The sequence below is a fragment of the Haplochromis burtoni genome, unplaced genomic scaffold, assembly GCF_018398535.1.
Source record: "Haplochromis burtoni strain Fernald_Lab_line unplaced genomic scaffold, NCSU_Asbu1 Contig_145, whole genome shotgun sequence".
Taxonomy (NCBI): domain Eukaryota; kingdom Metazoa; phylum Chordata; class Actinopteri; order Cichliformes; family Cichlidae; genus Haplochromis; species Haplochromis burtoni.
Genome location: NW_024582506.1, coordinates 1,108,444 through 1,127,206, shown reverse-complemented (window position 1 = coordinate 1,127,206; position 18,763 = coordinate 1,108,444). Strand labels below are relative to the sequence as shown.

General features: G+C 40.1%; 1 protein-coding gene across 1 annotated transcript; it reads left to right on the top strand.

Moving 5' to 3' along the window:
• Positions 1-870: 870 nt before the first annotated feature.
• ireb2 (iron-responsive element binding protein 2) lies at positions 871-18,614 on the top strand. Its single transcript, XM_005931697.2, has 22 exons — positions 871-969; positions 4,540-4,626; positions 4,904-5,069; positions 5,334-5,471; positions 5,610-5,837; positions 6,153-6,222; positions 6,373-6,556; positions 8,324-8,463; positions 9,022-9,193; positions 9,293-9,393; positions 10,517-10,633; positions 10,747-10,906; positions 11,765-11,900; positions 13,245-13,329; positions 13,407-13,563; positions 13,813-13,937; positions 14,232-14,336; positions 14,436-14,578; positions 15,491-15,638; positions 15,892-16,014; positions 16,163-16,348; positions 16,584-18,614. The coding sequence occupies exons 1-22, from the start codon at positions 945-947 to the stop codon at positions 16,692-16,694; spliced, it is 2,907 nt and encodes a 968-aa protein (XP_005931759.1). The 5' UTR covers positions 871-944; the 3' UTR covers positions 16,695-18,614.
• Positions 18,615-18,763: the final 149 nt, after the last annotated feature.

Here is an 18,763-nt window from a genome sequence, read left to right as displayed (position 1 = left end):
ACTATATCTGTTCTGTTTGTGCATGTGTTATCCAACATTGCTAATAAATATCAGCATCATCTTAATTTACATGTAATAAGAGCTCCAGTATAACTGCTCTCATTACAGACATTCATTTTGAGTTTTTTTGTTTTTTTTAAAAAAATTGGATACCACTATTTGGGAGCTAATAAAATTAGCAGATATTACAATGAAACAACTAAGATTGAGGTAATTACTTGTTTATGTTTCAGGTTTTCTAAAATGTTATATTTAAATTTGCAAATGATGCAACTAATTATGACATAATTAATAATAATTACTAATTATGACATAATTTACACAACAGTTTAATTGGTAAACACCAAAAACCATTCACCAAATATATATTACGGATGTTTTCTTTTAATTACTCTACAAGCAGATGTATTAGTTATCACTCCATGGGTGAAAAACGATGTTCTTGTTAACAACCCTCACTTAATAAGCTATGCAATATGTTTTATAAATGTTGATATAACTCATAAACCACTATATTGTAGCTTAAAAGACTGTGTGAAACCTGTCTGCTCGGTGCTTACATTAACACAAGTCGTTCGTGTGTTGAAAGTTTTCTAAAATTACGGTTAAAGTTTGCAAATGAGACCTCACTGATTATGTGCAAATTTGCAAAAGGATCTCATTGAAAAACACTGAAAAACAGTGAACTAAATATATATTTTGAACGCTTGCTTCCCACTTGTCTGTAAGACATGCTATGGAAGAAAAATAGCACAACATTTTAAAAATGACCAGTGTATGAGATTAAAACAAACAAACAAACAATAAGATTTTGCTGTAAAAATGTTTTAATTTTGTCAGTAGTCGACCGATGGGCGTGGCCATAGATCTCTGTGATCTGATTGGTCGGCTCCGTGCTGCCTGCTCAGTAGTGAGAACGAGTCGTGTTGATTTCAGAAGTCATCATGGCGCACACTTCCCCAGTCAAAGGTAAAGGGATTTCTTCTCTTAACCTTCCGTTAGAGCTGATATGTGATCCACCGTTTAGCCTAAGACACACATGCCGCTTTTATAAACACGTCCATGTACTGAAAACTGCTGTCGTTAGCTTTTTAAGATTATATTCAGTGTACGCGGCGTCACACTGTCAGAGACATAAAAGCTAACGTTAGCTAGCTCGTTGATGCTCAGTGTACAACTAAACAGGGAAATTAGCTCATACCGCAAACCAGTGTTGTCTTTCTCTTCTTTCCGTTTTGTAACAGCTGTAGCGTGCACTATATAACAGTAGAGTTTGTGTCAAGTACCTTGCATTTTCTTATCGCTTTAAGATGTTCACCCGGTAGAGCGATAAGTAGTTGGTTAGGGAAGTGTGTGCTTCACGATAAGAGTCAGCGTTAGCAGCCTGTTAGCATTGAAGCCGTCTTGCTCTGCTTGTCATCAAGAGGCATGCAAAGGTGACATAATGTACGGAGACATTATTGTTATGTTGTTAGTAATTAACATTAGCATCAAAATAATATCGTTACTAAGTGTGATTTCACGGTATATTATCAGTGCGAGCTCTTTGGCTGAGATCTTTTGAAAACGGCTTTATAAATACAATACGATACAATGCAGTGACACCGACCGGCAAACACCCCCTATGGAAAAAAACAAAAAAACAATTAAAAAAAAAAAAAAAAGATCCAGACGATGTTTTAGCTTGGGCTGATTTTGCAGTAATTCAGTAATCTGCGTAGCAGTAATATATTTCTTTCAGGAAGCCCGCTGCTTTTATCGGTGGATACAAGTCTCCAAAAGGATCTGTCTCCACTTCTCAGGATTTCATAATGAGCCAGTGTTTGAGTTTAATAGTCTGTAATATGTTCTTTATATTTTCCATCCTCACAGTTTTTGCATACAGTTTGTAAGAGATGAGAATACCTGCTGGGCCTGAAAAGTGAAGCTACTTTGACCTGCTCCAGTAATCACATGGGGTTGGGGTCCGCATATTTGATATGGCTTATTGTTTTTTTTTACACCGGATGCCCTTCCTGACGCAAGCCCTCCAAGCTATTAGTGTCTGCTCTTGGGCTCGACCCCGGGATCTTTCATTTGTTAGGGGAATTTTAGAGGTTAAGAACTGAACTGGTGCATAAAAAGAAAAATAAACTGTGATGAAAATGATAGATATAGCACAGATGTTCCAATCATTTGGGTTTCATATTTAGACATATTTTCATTTAATTCCTTACGCTGGAGTTGGAGATGGCCATCCGTTGTTCTTGTGTTAGTATTTTAGTATCTGCATGGATAAAATTGAGCTAAGTTACATCTTGTTTGTTTGCTGCAACAGGAGCAATTGGATGCATTTAGAGGAAATATTGCAGATAAGGCCAATAAGAAACCCCCAGTATGCCACTGATGTATATAAACAGATTTGTAGGATTTCACTGAATGGTTTTATATGTGTTTATTTACATTTAATTTTAAAATAAGTGCGGGGCCTTTTACTCCTTTTAGGATTCCTTAAATATACTCTTTGAATTTAGGAATCAAATTCTACAAGGGAGTCTTTATGTTAAAGGTGGATCGTTTTGAGTTAGTTCTGCTGTGTTGAATAACTGTTGTTTATTTTTTTTTTAAAAGAATGTTGCTTTCAAAGTTAGAAATCTAAGCGTTAAAGTTACAGCATGATCTCCTGTTGAGCGACCACTGAGCAATCCTGTGCCAAGAATGCTCTCTGTGTAGAGGTTTACCACTCATTCAGCTTAATTTTTTCACAAATTCAATCAATATTTAACAGGTAAATCCTGATTGGACAGCCCTCAAGATTTTGATCCCAACCTGTCATGTCATGAAGTGCAAATGGGCTTATTCTTAGTTTAGGTTCAGCTAACTACATTCTACAGGGGTCATTTTTACTATGCTTAAAGATGAGAAAAGAAGTATTGAAACAAAATTTATATCGTCTGCTTCTCTTTTTCTGTACTGCATTTTCATGTAGTTCATTTGTAGCATCCATTCTGTGGCTTTTCAGTCATAGACTAACCAAGAAACATATGTAAAATATCACTTCACGCAGGGGTGTAAAACATATAGCTAGAGGGCGAGAACCAGCCTTCCAAAGGGACCAGTCTGACCCACTGGATCCACTTTCTAAAGTATGACGCCAGGAAGCTTAGTGTTGTAAGTTGTTAAAAATTGATTAAAGCACTTTTATAGCCATGACCTTTTATACCACATTAAAGGTAGATGGTTAAACCAAAGAGCTGTGCTCACATGTTTTATTTCTCATGACAGTAGACTGGCAGCATGTGGAAAACCCAAGACATGTTTTTCAAATTGCACCTACTGCTCTAAAGACACATCAGGCCGGTTGTTCATGGTTCATTAAATGGGAACATTTTGAGGCTGCATTTCTTTACTCTAAACAAAAAAGAAATATGTTATTTTTTATATGTAAAGAATTTGACACCTCTGATCTAAAGTGAAGTTTGAATACACAGCTACTGATTGTGAATGGACTGGTTCTTTTGAAGCCCTTTTCAATTCGAGCACTCAAAGTACTTTATACCACACTCATTTAGTTAGATGAACACGTTGGAGAGAATTCAGTATTAGTATGTTGCACAATGTTGCAATTGGTATGCTACAGCCCCTCGCCTAATGACCACTATCACATGACATGTAAAAACACAATTGTAAGCCTCCAGCCAGTCAGGTGTCTTAATTCTTTCCCTCATAAAGGTGACCTCCCCTGTACTCTTAATGATGATTTTTGACAGTATATGTCAATAAAGTTCAATAAGTTCCAGGTTTTTAAAAGGGTAGCCCAAGTAAGCAGTGTAGGTACACATTACTCCAACTACTGCGCACACAGTCACACACAGTCATTTTGTTCTAGAAACAGGTCTGATGTCCAGAGAGGAAAGAGTGTGTCCTTGTCCTTAAATAACTCATCATATAAATGATAAATGCACAGATGCTTATTGGTTAAAAAGTGGGCTTGAAAGAAAGAAAGCAATAGTGGAGATGACCGTTAAGTGGGGAAGCATAGGAAAAAACGAGATCAAAAAAGCAGCACAAGAAGCACAGACAATGGCTTCAGTGGAGAATTTTCATTGTTTGTAACACTTCACTTTTTTTGGTTCCCATGCCGGCAGGAGCTAAGCTAAGGGGCCGAGAAACAATAGTAGCCAACAAACTGGCTTTTCAACATATTTTTCACGCAGCCCCTTTGATGAGTTTGCAGCTCAAACATGTTGATGATGGTCATCAAAGCTCTGCATGGGACTGTTCTTCAGCCTTGGTGGTCCCTTAAGTACTCTAAAGCCTAACCTGATCAAAGTATTAGATGTCATTTTCTAAATGAAAAAAAAAGGAACTAAAAATAACTGAAACTATTGTTTAGATAAAAATCAATTTTCTTGCCTTCATAACATGGGGTTAGAGCAGATGGAGTACTTCATGTGAGTCAGCAGGTAGTTAAGTTTACTTGACTATTTGTATATTTCTCAGGCATCAGAGTTTTATTTTCATGAGTGTATTTTTATTTCTTTTCCTTTCTTGCTGCAGAGCACCCGTACAGCCATCTAATCGACACACTGAAAGATGGCCAGATCAAGTTCTTCAATCCATACAAATTAAACGATCCCCGATATGGTGAGTTCAGGCCCTCTGACTGAAATGTTTTTACAGGATATGATGTTTTAAAGACACTGCAAACTCTTTTGTGTCTCAGGATAGTTGTGTAAGGTAAAAGGATTGTCTTGAAGTAACACTTAAGAGGCATTGGTGTGTTGGCACTTTCATTTGTCAACAAATTCTCAGAGCACATCTCGACAATTAACAGTTATCTAACAGGGGCGGTTAATAAAGTGTTAGGCCTAATTACCCACTGTTTGCTGTGGGAAATAACTGTTTTGTTTGCTCTGTGCAGACAAGCTGCCTCTATCCATCCGTGTCTTACTGGAGGCAGCAATTCGTAACTGTGATGGCTTTTACACAAAACAAGAAGACGTCCAGAACATCTTGCACTGGCAGCAGGAGCAGAATAAAGCCGAGGTGCCATTTTCTCCCGCTCGGGTCCTCCTGCAGGACTTTACGTGAGTTTCACAAGGCTTTCTTTGTATCAGCGCTGTGGTCTGTGTGTTGGGAAAACAGGAGATGAAATCAGTTTATCTTCAGTTGGAGAAAGCAGAATGGATAGATGAGTGATAAGATGTGGGTGACGCAGGTGACCCACCAGCAATTAGCTTATCAGATCCTTTGTCATCTTTCTTTGTTTTCTGCCATAAACAAGTGTATATATATATGTGTGTGTGTGTGTGTGTGTGTTTATATACATTTCCATTTATGTCCTTTTACAGTGGTATTCCTGCAATGGTGGACCTGGCAGCCATGAGAGACGCTGTGGCCAAACATGGTGTGGATCCTAGCCTGGTCAATCCTAAATGCCCTACAGACCTCATAGTAGATCACTCATTACAGATTGATTATAGCAAATGGTATGTTTGTGTTTATATTAACTGTTTTTGTGAATGTGAATTCTCTGTTGATTATCATGGAGAGTCAGATTGGTAAAAATATATTGTCGCTGCCTTGCCTCATGAATTTAATGTTTCTTTTTACATTTTTACTCACAGTGCCATACAAAATGCTCCCAACCCTGGTGGAGGGGAGGGTCCAAGCCAGGGGCCCTCTCGCTCAGTACACTCCAGGCCTCCGTCCAGAGGGGGCGCACAGTGTGGAGGCCAGCGGGGCTCCTGCAGTAAAGCAGCCTGCAGCGACTCCCCAGGTGGATCTCCAGCCTCTGTCCAACAGATTGAGAATACACCTCTCCTCTGCCCTTTCCACCTGCAGCCCGTCTCTGAGTAAGTTTTAAAGGATGCTGGGGGGAGGGGCTAATATGCACCATGAGGATGATTAAATGAAAACAGCAGTTGAATACAGTAACTGAGCTGTTGTGCAGTTATGTTTATGTGTTGATAATACATTAAATCAGATGATTTTACTGGCTGAGGAAATTGTGCAGCCTTTGAAATTCTCGCAGATGTGGTGTTTCTGTTTGCAAAATGACCTGAAGAGCATGAGAACATCTGATTATCATGAGTTGACATACGTCAGTAGAAGTTGAATTCCCCCTTTCGCATGTTTGCTGATGACTTATATTCCTTTTTTTTCTGCAGAGTTGAAACAGCTTTGAGAAATCAGGAAATGGAACTGATCAGAAACAAAGAGAGGCTTCAGTTCTTTAAGGTAAAACAAGAAAAATGACTGCTGCTGCTGCAGTCTTTATATGATTTGTAGTTTTTATAACCGAGTAAAAAAGAAGTCAGTTATGGGTTATGTAGCGAAACAATTTTTAAATGAATAAATGCTAAAATCTTTGATACTGTTCCCAAACAGTGGTGTTCAAAAGCATTTAAGAATGTGAACGTGGTTCCTCCGGATGTTGGTGCAGTCCACCAGTTGAACTTGGAGTATCTGTCCAGAGTGGTGCAAGTCAGTGACGGTTTCATCTACCCTGACAGTGTGGTGGGAACCGACTCTCACACCACCATGATTAATGGCTTGGGCATCCTTGGCTGGGGTAAGAGATTTTCCAATATTTTGACAGTTGTTGGCATTTTGTAAACATGAGAAAATGCTCAGTGGCTGTAATGTACACCTGTGTTTGAATAGCTATTCTGAGAAATGAGAGGAGGCGATAAAGAGACACAAATAAGTCACATACTAAAAGGGCAGCAAATACAAAAACCGGATTATGTCCAGGACGGTAACTTTGCAATGCAAACTTCTCTGCTTCTAAATTTACACTCTAGGTAAAAACAAAATGGGACACTGATATGAATACAGATGTATTACAGATATATCCACCACAGAGGATAAGTGGTGCATCAGTATGCAGTACATGTAGGGAATTCAAACAGAAGGTAGTTATGACATTTTAGAAAATCATGGAATGATGGGTAAATTAAGCACTGTGAAATGATTCTTGGAGAAATTGTGGGGCACATTGCCTTAAACCAAACATATTTTGGAGGATGTATTTAAGGCACTTAAACAATTCCTTGGTCAGAAATCTGTGGAAGTTTTGACTCAAATAATACAACATTTTCTAGGGATAATGTAACAATTAATTGCACCACTTAGATCAGCGGTCTCCAACCTTTTTTGTGCCACGGACCGGTTTATGCCCGACAATATTTTCACGGACCGGCCTTTAAGGTGTCGCGGATAAATACAACAAAATAAAACTAGTACCGGTAACAGTTAACGATAAAAACGATAACAAAATAAACCCTAAAACCGATTAAAAACCCTGAAAACTATACATTTCACACCTGAGCCTCAACTCTCGCGGCCCGGTACCAAACGACTCACGGACTGGTACTGGTCCAGGGGTTGGGGACCGCTGACTTAGATGGTTTAAACCTGATCCTTCACCGTATAATATTTTGGCTGAGAAAGCCCATGGAGACTCTCACTTAGAGAAATGATTAATGAATAATATAAAGATAATAAATTATATAAAGATTAGGTTTTGCAAGCAGGTGAAACTGGTATGATGTTGTAATCGTAGCCATGTGCCGATGGGAGGGTAAAGTTCTCCAGCTGATGATGCACTGATTTACATAAAGCAGAAGCAGTCAGTTCATTTAGGTAATGACCAGCATACTAATGAAAGCAGCACAAATTAGCAGGTCAAAAATGAGCAGATGCATTAAGGGATATAGCAACATGCTAACCTAAATAATCAAGTGTAAGTGTGTGTTTTTATGCATGCACTGTGTTTTAGAAACATTGCGATGTTTCAGATTAAAAAAAGTTGAACGTCGTCTGTAAGGAACTGCTGAAGACTGTGTGTGATCTGACTGTTTAGGAGGAGTGCTGCTTTATTCTAGACTGTTCCACTGTGTAAACTTTAAATCTTCTCAAATCTCAGTTGACAGTTGTGCAGAAGAAGAAGACAAAATATTTTCTGTCAGATTGTGATCCATATGCACAGAAAGAAATTATTAATATGCCATGTGTGTAAAGTAGGATTCAGACAATAATCTAACACACTTAAAAAATAAAAGTTGTTCTATGTGTGTGCACTGCTGAGAAAAGACATGCAGAGACGTATTCAATGTGAAACAATTTTTGTAACTAAATGTAGTTACAAATGTAACTAAAAACACTAAAAGAACATCCATATCCACACTTTTCACTCACAATATTGACCCTGCGCCCTTATAGGAAATATTGACCGGAGCTTTTTAACATCAGAAGAGTTTTTTTCGCTGGTGCAGACAGAAAGTGAAATAAAAATTAAGATAAAAACTCTACAATTTTTACCATATTTCTCTCTCAGGAGTCGGGGGAATTGAGTCTGAAGCCATAATGCTGGGCCAACCAATATCTCTGACTCTCCCTCAAGTAGTGGGCTGTAAGCTGGTGGGCTCCATTAACCCGTTGACCACATCCATAGACATCGTCCTCGGTATCACAAAGGTCAGTCTTCTCTTATGTTTCTTTATGTGTTGAGAGAGCAGAGCTGTGGTATGAGGATGCACCGATGTGATGCTTGGATCACCTATAACTCTGACCCTCACTCACAAAGCAAGGTTGACCTTCAATGGCAACAGGCCAATCAGATTTGATTATGTATAAATAGTAATGAAATAAAATCTGAAATAAAATATGATATGAAATACATTTTTTACTTTATCTAATTTACTAAATAAAAATAGTGTATTCTTTTATTTGTTTTATGAAGCAAGAGGTGATATTTAGGTGCCACCTGACATTGAGATACAGCGTGAGAAACACAATTAATCAGTATAACACTGGTATTGGTCAGTACTTTTTAAGGCAAGAACATGTTTCGACACTGGTTTGGTGCATATTTACTTTGTAAGAGGCAGGTGTTTGTAAAAGTGTAATTTTATCATTGTAAACTATAGAAATCAACGAAAAAACTGAAGGATGATTCTGTTGTATAAAAGTCATCTTGTTTGTTTATGTGTAATTATTTCTTGTGCTTTCTTTTTCTAAATTTTTTTTGTCCAGCACTTACGGCAGGCTGGGATCGCTGGGAAGTTCGTTGAGTTTTTTGGACCTGGAGTCTCCCAGCTGTCAGTCCCCGACCGAACCACCATTGCCAACATGTGCCCAGAGTACAATGCTACTGTCAGCTTCTTCCCTGTCGACCAAGTCACACTCAAGCACTTTAAAAAGACAAGTGAGTTAGTCACAGCTTCTGTTTATTTTTATTATTTACTGTTTATTTTATTTTATTTTTTAGTTTCCCAGGCCAACATGTAATTTTACACCATTCCAGATTTTACCCAGGAAAAACTTGAATTGTTGGAGTCTTACATGAAGGCTGTAAAACTTTTCCGAAGCTATGATGACCCTTCAGAAGACCCCCAGTACTCTGAGGTAATTTGTCCAAGATGTGATCTCTAAAAGTATCTATTGAAAAGTGCAGACTTTTAGAGATTTAATTTTATTAATAACTTTACAGTACATTGCCAAAGGTTGAAATAATGAGGTCATAGTTTTTGCAAATGATCCTTGTGAGCCTAAAACTCAGTTTCAGACCACCACTGTATTCCCCAACTGGTTGGCAAGTTGCTAGGTGAAGTTGGTTGCAAAGAGGTATGTTGCGCTGCACTGAAAACCTCCTTGGGATTGCTTTGGTAGCAGTTTGCCATGGTTGACCATAGTCTGAAGGAAAGACGCCAAATTGTCTGCAAACACTTGCCGACCACTGGCCGAGCATCAGTGGAACTGTGAAACGTGCCCTGCACACTGGAAACAGAGAATGTCCGGCTCCAAAGTTAAAGCTGCGCCTTTTGAAACATGTTGGTTGTGCCAATAAGGCACAACTTTTGCTTGAAAGGTAAACGGGTTCGATTTCCACATTTACTTCACCTTTTCAGGTTTCATTACTCAGCAAATAGTTGGCCAGTGTTTAGCAGAGAAGTCTGCTTCATACATGAAAACTATGGGGAACAGCTGCAGTCTAGCAGAGACCACAGTAATCACAGGGAACCTCAGGGAACCACTCGCCAACCAGTTGGGGAACAAATGGAGCCTTTGGGGGGGCTTACTGACTGACTTCTAGGCCTGTGTCACCGAGGCCTAATATGATTGATTTAGGAACACAATTTTGACTGTTGGCACAGAAGCCCCACCCACGCTTTAGCTAGCCAATCAGAAGATGGCTGGCTAGAGGAAGAGGAACTAAAACTGGTTGTTTTAGACAGTGGGTAATTTGAGGGGCAAGATATATTTGTAGTTGAAAAAGTATGAAAAGTAAAACTGTGAATCATTTAAAGTAAATTAAGTTGAGGCCAAGAATACAAATGTGGAGATATGTGATTTTGAATTAAAAGTAATAGATTGTGGTGTTCTGTTGATATGAATGTTTTTATGAAGTTAAAAAATGTAGTAATGACACTCTGACAAGCCCTATAAAAGCTATGTTTGCAAATAGCACCCTAGGGGTCAGAAATAGAGGTCATAATGAAAGAAATTACAACTACTGATCTTTGTGCAGGTGATTGAGTTCAACCTGAGCTCCATGGTGCCCTATGTGAGTGGACCGAAGAGGCCGCAGGACAGAGTGGCTGTCAGCAGTATGAAAGAAGACTTTCAGAGTTGTCTTGATGAGAAGGTAAAATGCAAAAACTAAACAATATAACTTTCAAGTTAACTCTTGTGTATTTTGGTTTTCAGTTAAGCTGCAGGATTTGCAGTGTAATTATATTTTCTTTGGTTTGTCTTTAGGTGGGTTTTAAAGGCTTCCACATCGCTAAGGAGAAGCAGGAGATCCGTGTTCCTTTCTTGCACGGTGGTCAGGAGTACCAGCTGTCCCATGGCTCAGTGGTCATCGCTGCTGTCATCAGCTGTACTAACAACTGCAATCCATCTGTTATGTTGACTGCAGGTAAAGGACTGACTCAAAGAAAGAGCCAGAAAAAGTGCATTTTCCCCTCAATTCTAACATAAAAGCTCTAAAGCTTGGAGCTTTTGGTATCATTTTTTAGGGGATATCAAAGTGTCACATCACAATGTCATAGCAGCATGATGTGTTTACTTTTCCTTGTGAACACAACAAGACAAGCCCAGACATGTTCTGACAACAAGAGCCTGGTGACAGTCTCTAATGATATTTAGTAAAAATGGAGCTACTTCAGCCCTCTAAGAGAGCACCATGCTTTGCAAATAGAAAGAGCTAGCAGTGGATGGAAATTACTGAAGCGGTTAGATGGTGGAAGCGCAGCTGATTAGAAAGTTTGACGCAAGATGCAACATCACAGAAAATAAGTCTCTTTTATTACATGAGAATATTGTGCAGCTCCTGATGAGTTACAAGGTTAGTTAATGTTAAACTAAAGTGTTAAACAGTAATTTTACACTTCATTATTAATGTTTTATAACTTCTAGGGAAACAATGGCTACTTTTGTGGTTACATTTAACTTTTGTTGTGTCACTGTCGCTGCTGCTGACACTTTATTTTAATAGAGTCACACTTTGAATTAGGTGGTGTGTCATCACTCATGCAAGCTCAGTGGAAGATATCTTCGTTTATTTAAACGTATAAATCCTGCTGCCTGCAAGCATCAACAAAATGTTGTTCATTATTTTATATTGATATGAATATTATTATTGTAAATTTCTTGAAATAACTTTTAAGTTATATTGCACACCCATATCAGCATCATGTTGCCTGTTTTCACTGGCACTCTAAATTATTTTACAGTCTGCAGCACTGCATAACGTAGAGTTATTTGTGATTGACAGGGCTTCTGGCCAGAAAGGCTGTAGAGGCCGGGCTTCTCGTCAAGCCTTATATTCGGACCAGCCTGGCTCCCGGAAGTGGCATGGTCACGCACTACCTCAATGCCAGTGGAGTCCTGCCTTACTTTAATAAGCTGGGGTAAGTGTATGTACACAGCAAGAACACAGACAGACACAAATATCTCTTTAGCACCATGGCAATAACCTGGAATAAACAGGTATTTGCAGGTCTGAGGAGGTATGACCTGTAACTGAACACTTAAATACTGCCCAGGTAGTAGTAAACACATAATAAAGTGGTTTGAGTCCTCCAGGAGAGTAGAAAAGCACTGTATAGGAATCAGTGTATTTAAATGGTTAAAAGTGTATTTCTACAAAAACTTAAGGTTTTTATGTATGTATGTATTGTGTGAAGTTAGTCTAATGTCTTATGTAAAGCACTTTGTTTTGTCTAGTTACAAAGAAATGTAAACATGAAGCCTCAGTCACACAAGCCTAAATGCTGGCTGGCATCTTTGATAACTAGGGAAAGATTTATATCCCTAACTGATTGGCGAGTGGTTGCTAAAGTTTGCTGGATATCACTGGGTGAACCAGCACTCTCCGTTTCCAGTCTACGCTGCAGTTTGTCAAGTTTCACTACCATTTGGCAGTTGTTATCGTCCATGCAAACTACAGAGAACCTGGTAGTACAGAGGAACCTACAGAGAACAAAGCAATCATAAGGAGGTTTTTGGTGAAGCACAGTTAGTAGTTTTCTGGGTGTGGCTAAGGTTATCAGCACTAGCACCAGCAGGCCTCTTTCCTTTCAGATTAATGTGGTTGCAAATTGCTCCATTTCAGCGGTTCTGTACCAGTTTACTGAAATAAACCTACATACTAATGTGGATTTGTTTGACTGTTGTTCACGTTGCTTGTGTGAGAGAGAGCGGTGCTGTGGGCCGGGTTCTGTAACATCTTAGACGAGTAGTTTAACCGCCGTTTTTATGTAAATAAAATATGAATAACTAAATGAACTGATCTTGTCTGTTGCCGACTGCTGCAGGGTATAGCAACATTTAATCTAGCCGCGGTGTTTTGCACCCATCCAGTGTTTATAAAATTGGGTTCACCATGAAAGCATGAGGATAAGCTTCTAAAAGGCATGTTACTGTCACAACACAACCTTTAACAAATCTGCCCAAAATTACTGTTTTAAGAGCCAAACAATACATCAACTTTACCGAAAGCCCTTCATGAATGTATTTATGACTTTATGTTCATTTTAAGTTCTTGCATTAATGTTCATGACCAGATAGCTGCATGGTTTAGAAGTAATAAGTTTGGAGCTTTGTCAGCATTGTGATCTAAACCAGTAAAAACTTTGAGCTTGTGTTAATTACTACCTGTTCGATGCAAGGTTTGTGTGCTAAGGTGGTGACGCAAAAGACGCCGGAATGATTCATATCCTTTAAACAGACCTGTGTTGCCATTTCCATGACAGGTTTGAGGTGATTGGTTATGGCTGTGCCACGTGCGTGGGGAACACGGCGCCATTGCCAGAAGCTGTTGTGGATGCAATCAAACAGGTAGGATCCTCATTGGGCTGAAAGGAGCTGCTGATGCTGTTAGAGCAGTCAGAGCTTCATGATCTCTTTTGTTCTAGGGTGATCTGGTGGCCTGCGGCGTGCTGTCTGGCAACAGGCATTTTGAAGGGCGACTGTGTGACTGTGTGCGTGCCAATTACTTGGCGTCTCCTCCCCTGGTGGTGGCTTATGCTATTGCAGGCACTGTGGGAGTCGACTTTGAGAAGGAGCCTTTAGGTAAGAAATGCGCTCTATTAAAGGGTTTTACCTCAGAGCTGAGGGTCGTCAGAGGATTTGGCAGATTACACTGAAGGGGCATGTTGTGATTCTATGTTTTGTATAAGCCAAAGAAAACCTTTATTGCTAGAAATATTAAAAAAAAGACATCCTCTCGTGTTTGTATTTACATTATTTCATTTTCTCAACACAACTTGAAAAATTCTTAAATAAATTCTTACAAATTTGGTTTCTTGTTTGTTTGAGTAGGTTTGACATCCGATGGGAAAGAGGTGTATCTGCGAGATATCTGGCCGTCCAGAGAGGAGGTCCAACAGATTGAAGAGGACACAGTATTCTCCTCCATCTTTAAGGATCTAAGGGGAAGGATGGAGGTCAGGATATGAGCTTTATTACTTTTCTTCAACTTCTAATGCAGTTGCTGCACAGCATGAGCAGCAGTACGGTGCTCCTTCTGTCTGTCTGCACATTTGGAAACAATGCACCTAAAAAAATGCTTTTATTCAGTAGTTTGAACAGATCTGAAGTAGAACATTTCCTTGTGTTTTCGATCTGAGAGAGAGAGTGTGGAAACTGATTGATCCTGAATTGCTAAAAGCGTGACACGGATGACTGGAAAACACTCTTTGCTTTTTCTTTTTTTAATGTGATTTCTTTCTGTCTTTCAGAAAGGGAACACATTTTGGAAAAATGTTGAATGTTCAGACTCTCTTCTTTTCCCCTGGGATCACAAGTCCACATATATCCGATCACCGTCTTTCTTCAGCAAGCTGGTGAGCGCTCTGTGCTGCACATCCTTTGACTGTGTGTGGACCTTAGAGGAGATGTTTTTACTTCCCTAGTGTTAAATGTTTGAATGCTTCCGTTTTCAGAGTAAAGAGGTGCCTCCTCCTCAGTCAATAGAAAACGCACATGCCTTACTGTTCCTTGGGGACAAAGTGACCACGGACCACATTTCACCAGCGGGCAGCATTGCAAGGGTCAGCGCTGCTGCCAAGTACCTAATGAGCAAACGGTCAGTTTCAGCCTTCAGCCCTTGTGGACACATACACTTAAATCTTTCAAGGCAGCTTCAGTTGGACAGCTTTGTAATCAACCAACGTCAGGTTTTCAAAGATGATGGCAATGGTTAAAACTTGGGTTTAAATGTTTGACGCTCTAAATGAGAACATTTCAGCACATATTTAAAATCCAAAGGAATAAGTGGTGCAAAGGGATTTGTAGTTAAGTTATCTGCTTCATGGTCTGATCGTCCCCCTGTGACATCATCCACGACTCGTGGCATTGCTGCATCACAGAGCAGCAGAGGAGGTTAGCGTGCATCTGTTTGTGTTAGCACTATCCATCCTCCATAACACACAAACGTAAAACACAAGTTTATTTCTCACCTAACTGTGTGGAGATGCAAAATGAAACTATAGTGAGGCAGATTTGATTTATTGGTCTGGTGATAATAACAGTTTAATGCATCAGTGAGGAAATGAATTAAAAATCAGCTCAGCTGGCGAGCCGTCACCATTATTGAATCAACCATAGGAGTATGGAGGGAAATCCAGGGTTTCTTTCAGCAGAGTTCATACATTATGAACCTCCAGCATTTCGAATTTAAAGTAATGTTTGCAGAGACGATCAAATGAAATCTATCAAGAAAAGCAAGTCTTGTAAACCTGCATTATGGTGAGATCTTTTTCACTTTGAAAATTGAAAGATAATTCAACTCGTTTCAATTTCATTTCTATAGCATAAAATCACAGCAACAGTCACCTCAAGATGTTTTTTATTGTAAGAAAACGATTCTACAGTAACAAAGAGAGAACCCCAACAATCAAGACAAACCTCTGAGCAAGCAGTTGGCGAAAGTAGGAAGGAAAAACTCCCTTTTAACCTGATATTGACTAATATTGTTGACTTTGGAATTGTTCCTCAGACTGACACCGCGAGAATTTAATTCATATGGCGCTCGCAGAGGGAATGACGCCGTGATGACCAGAGGCACGTTTGCCAGCATCAAGCTCCAAAACCGATTCATCGGAAAGCCAGGCCCGAAGACTTTGCACATTCCATCAGGCCAGACAGTAAGTGCAACACAACCTCAATGGTTTCCTTTTAACTTTTGACAAATATTGGGCTGTTTTGGTTTTGCTGATGTACTCACTCGTGCTGCATGAGCTGGCTGTTACCCGGGGCGGGTCTGTGACCTTTGGGTGGCTGCATCTGTGTGTCTAGCACTGCTGATTGCTGCAGGCTCAAGCCAGACTCGGTACTGTGTTGTTTCTGCTGTGTCAGAGCAGCTAAAGATAACTGCTCTCTCTTCCTGTGTCTGCTCAGCTGGATGTCTTCGAGGCAGCTGATCGCTATCAGAGAGACGGCATTCCCCTCATCATCCTGGCAGGCAAAGATTACGGCTCTGGAAACTCCAGGGACTGGGTGGCCAAAGGACCGTACCTGCTGGTAAACAAGCTGCAGTTTTTATAGTTGTAATTTAGCAGAGTTTACACTACAGTAGGTTGACCCACTGTGGAATTTGGAAATGGCCGTACATGTTCAGCAAACTGTGTTCCACTGTGTTTCTACTTCCTTGCTTTTGTTGTGGTTGCAGGGGGTGCGTGCGGTGATTGCTGAAAGCTTTGAGAAGCTGCACAGGAACCAGCTGGTAGGAATGGGGATCATGCCGCTCCAGTTCCTGTCAGGCCAGAACGCTGACTCACTGGAGCTCAGTGGCAAGGAAAGATTCAGCATCACCCTGCCGGAGAGCCTGAGTCCAGGGCAGGAGCTTACCGTCAAGGTATGCAACACTTGCTGCATTTTAGCCTCTGCAAAGCTAAAGTTATTTTTAAGCTCTAAACTAAATGATGAAACATGTCAGTGACAAATGTGCTAAAATCCTGATTAGTTATTTTAATTCTTAGTCTCACTTTATGTGTTTGTCCACAAATTAGTCCCTCTCTGCAGTTTACTAGTCATGTTCGGGTCTCCTTGCTGAGTGAAGTGAAACGTGTGTTTTGTGTTTTCTGTTGCAGACCAGCCAAGGAAAGTCCTTCTCCGTCACCGGCCTGTTTGACAGCGACACGGACGTTATCTTGTTCCAACACGGAGGGCTCCTCAGATACGTTGCTCGGACTTTGCTCTGAAAGAACTGCAGCCCCTTGGCATTTAATGTCTTCATCATGGACGAGAAAAGCTCACAGAGCTGGATTAGCGTCTCCAGACTTTAGCGGAACGTCAGTTTTAAGACCCCCGCAGCTTCTAAATCACTACACACAGCTGTTTCAGCATTTAAAAGGGCACCCTTTCTCCTCAGAAGATCATCCAGGCTTGAGAAAAATGGTGACTGTCACTCAGTAAGGAGATTGTATCCTAGACTAACTGCTGAACATAGTTTTTGGTGTTTTATCATGCTGAAAGGACTTTTCTTTCGACACGGAGATGAGCCAAGAAGAAATTGATCCTCCTTCATTTAACTTAAAAAAAAAGAGAAGAAGAATTTGGCCAAAGGCTGAGATGGTGGTAGGTACGATGGCATGAATACTTTGTTTTTAGAGCGTAGTACTGCTCTTTCACCCCCCAAACAACAACAAAAACCATCCAAGTTGAATTTTATGAATTTCAGAAATTTGCAGAATTGATGTCACTTCCCTGTTTTCAGTGCTGTTAAGATTTTGCTAATCAAACCTGTTGCAGAAAGTACACTTGCCTCACTTTTAATTGTGGAAAAATGTGACATTTCTTCTTTTTGCTGTTACTGGTCTTTTCCCTTCATAAAGATGGCTTGTATTACAACTGACAGTGCTCGGCATCACATTAAAGGTTAATTAAAACACTCTTTCAGCATTACCAGGTAAGCTCTTCGCTCTGTTTCCACTCTTGCTGCTAAGCTAAGCGAAATGACTGCTGGCCAGAGCCCGAAGCTTAATTTAAAGAACTGTGTTGAATCTCCTTAGAGTGACTTTTACAGTGAAGACAGTGATTTATAAACAGTTTTTGGTCAAAAAAAGGTGCTGCAAAACATATCTGGGCCTTATAATGAAGGAGACGCTGCTTAGTAAAAATGAGCTTTTCAGAAAAGAATTAGGGGAACACTTACATCACACACTCAGTCAGGGTATTGTTGGCTGAAACATGGAGGCCTGTGCAACTCTCCAGGGATAAACTTTCCCTGACAATCACTGACCTGCTGTCAGACCAGTCATGCTGGATGATGGTGTAGGCACAGCTTCTCCAGACTCTGTCACGTGTGCTCAGGATGAAGCTTGCTGTCATCTGCAAAGAGAATAAGGTGCCAGAAACTTCCTGTTTCTGGTGTTTTTTGTTGAATCCCAGTCAAGCTACGCATTGCTGGGCAGAGAGTACTGGTCCCACTAAAGCCATCCTCATGGAGTCTGACAGTTGGGACACCTGAGTAGTCTGATGGGGGTCATTTGTTTTGGGGCTCTGGCAGCGCTTGTCCTGTTCCTCCTTGCATAAAGGAGCAGATAGCGGCCCTGATCTTGTATCAAGGACCTTCTACAACCCTGTCCAGCTCTCGTAGAGTAACTCTCCTGGTATCTCCTCCACACTCTTGACTGTGCTGGGAGAGCAAACTTTCTAGCATTGGAACGTTTAGATGTGACATGCTGGAGGAGCTGGACTACCTGTGCAACCTGAATGGGCCGCAGGTACCGTCTGATAGGCCACCAACAAAAAGCAAAATTAGAGAAAAGTCAATCAGGAGACCTCCAACCTGTGTTTTGTCATCTCTCCAATGAACCTGTTGGTCTTTGCTCCCTAACAGAAGTGACTGATAATCGTAAAGTTTGCCTGACTTTGTGTTGTAATGTATTGATCAAGTGTTCCCTTAATTTTTTTTTTTTTGAGCAGTGTAATTAAAACTTCACCATGTTTGACTACTCTGCAGTGAGATGTTCATCATTCTTTGGAACTTAACTTTTTCATTTGTGTAAAATTAATATTAGTGATCACCAAGGCATAAAAACTGCATGTATGAAATCAGTAAAACAAATCTCATTTAAAACTCGCTAAAAAAAAAAAAAAAAGACCTAACCTTGCCTTACCTAGTATAGAATAAATTAGTGTAGTTCTTATAAAAACAGTGTAAGTTTGTTTTCTAGATCCAAATCTCTGCATGGACTAGCTGTTTATTCCATTTCACACCTGTTGAGGCAGCTACTTCTCAAAGTTATATTAAAATGACGTCACAGTA

What these genes read in the sequence shown, in the direction of transcription:
- ireb2 (XM_005931697.2), top strand. Translation starts at nt 945, where the DNA reads ATGGCGCACACTTCCCCAGTCAAAG. An exon ending in GCACACTTCCCCAGTCAAAG is followed by an intron (nt 970 to 4,539) that starts GTAAAGGGATTT and finishes TTCTTGCTGCAG; the next exon opens with AGCACCCGTACAGCCATCTA. An exon ending in ATTAAACGATCCCCGATATG is followed by an intron (nt 4,627 to 4,903) that starts GTGAGTTCAGGC and finishes TGCTCTGTGCAG; the next exon opens with ACAAGCTGCCTCTATCCATC.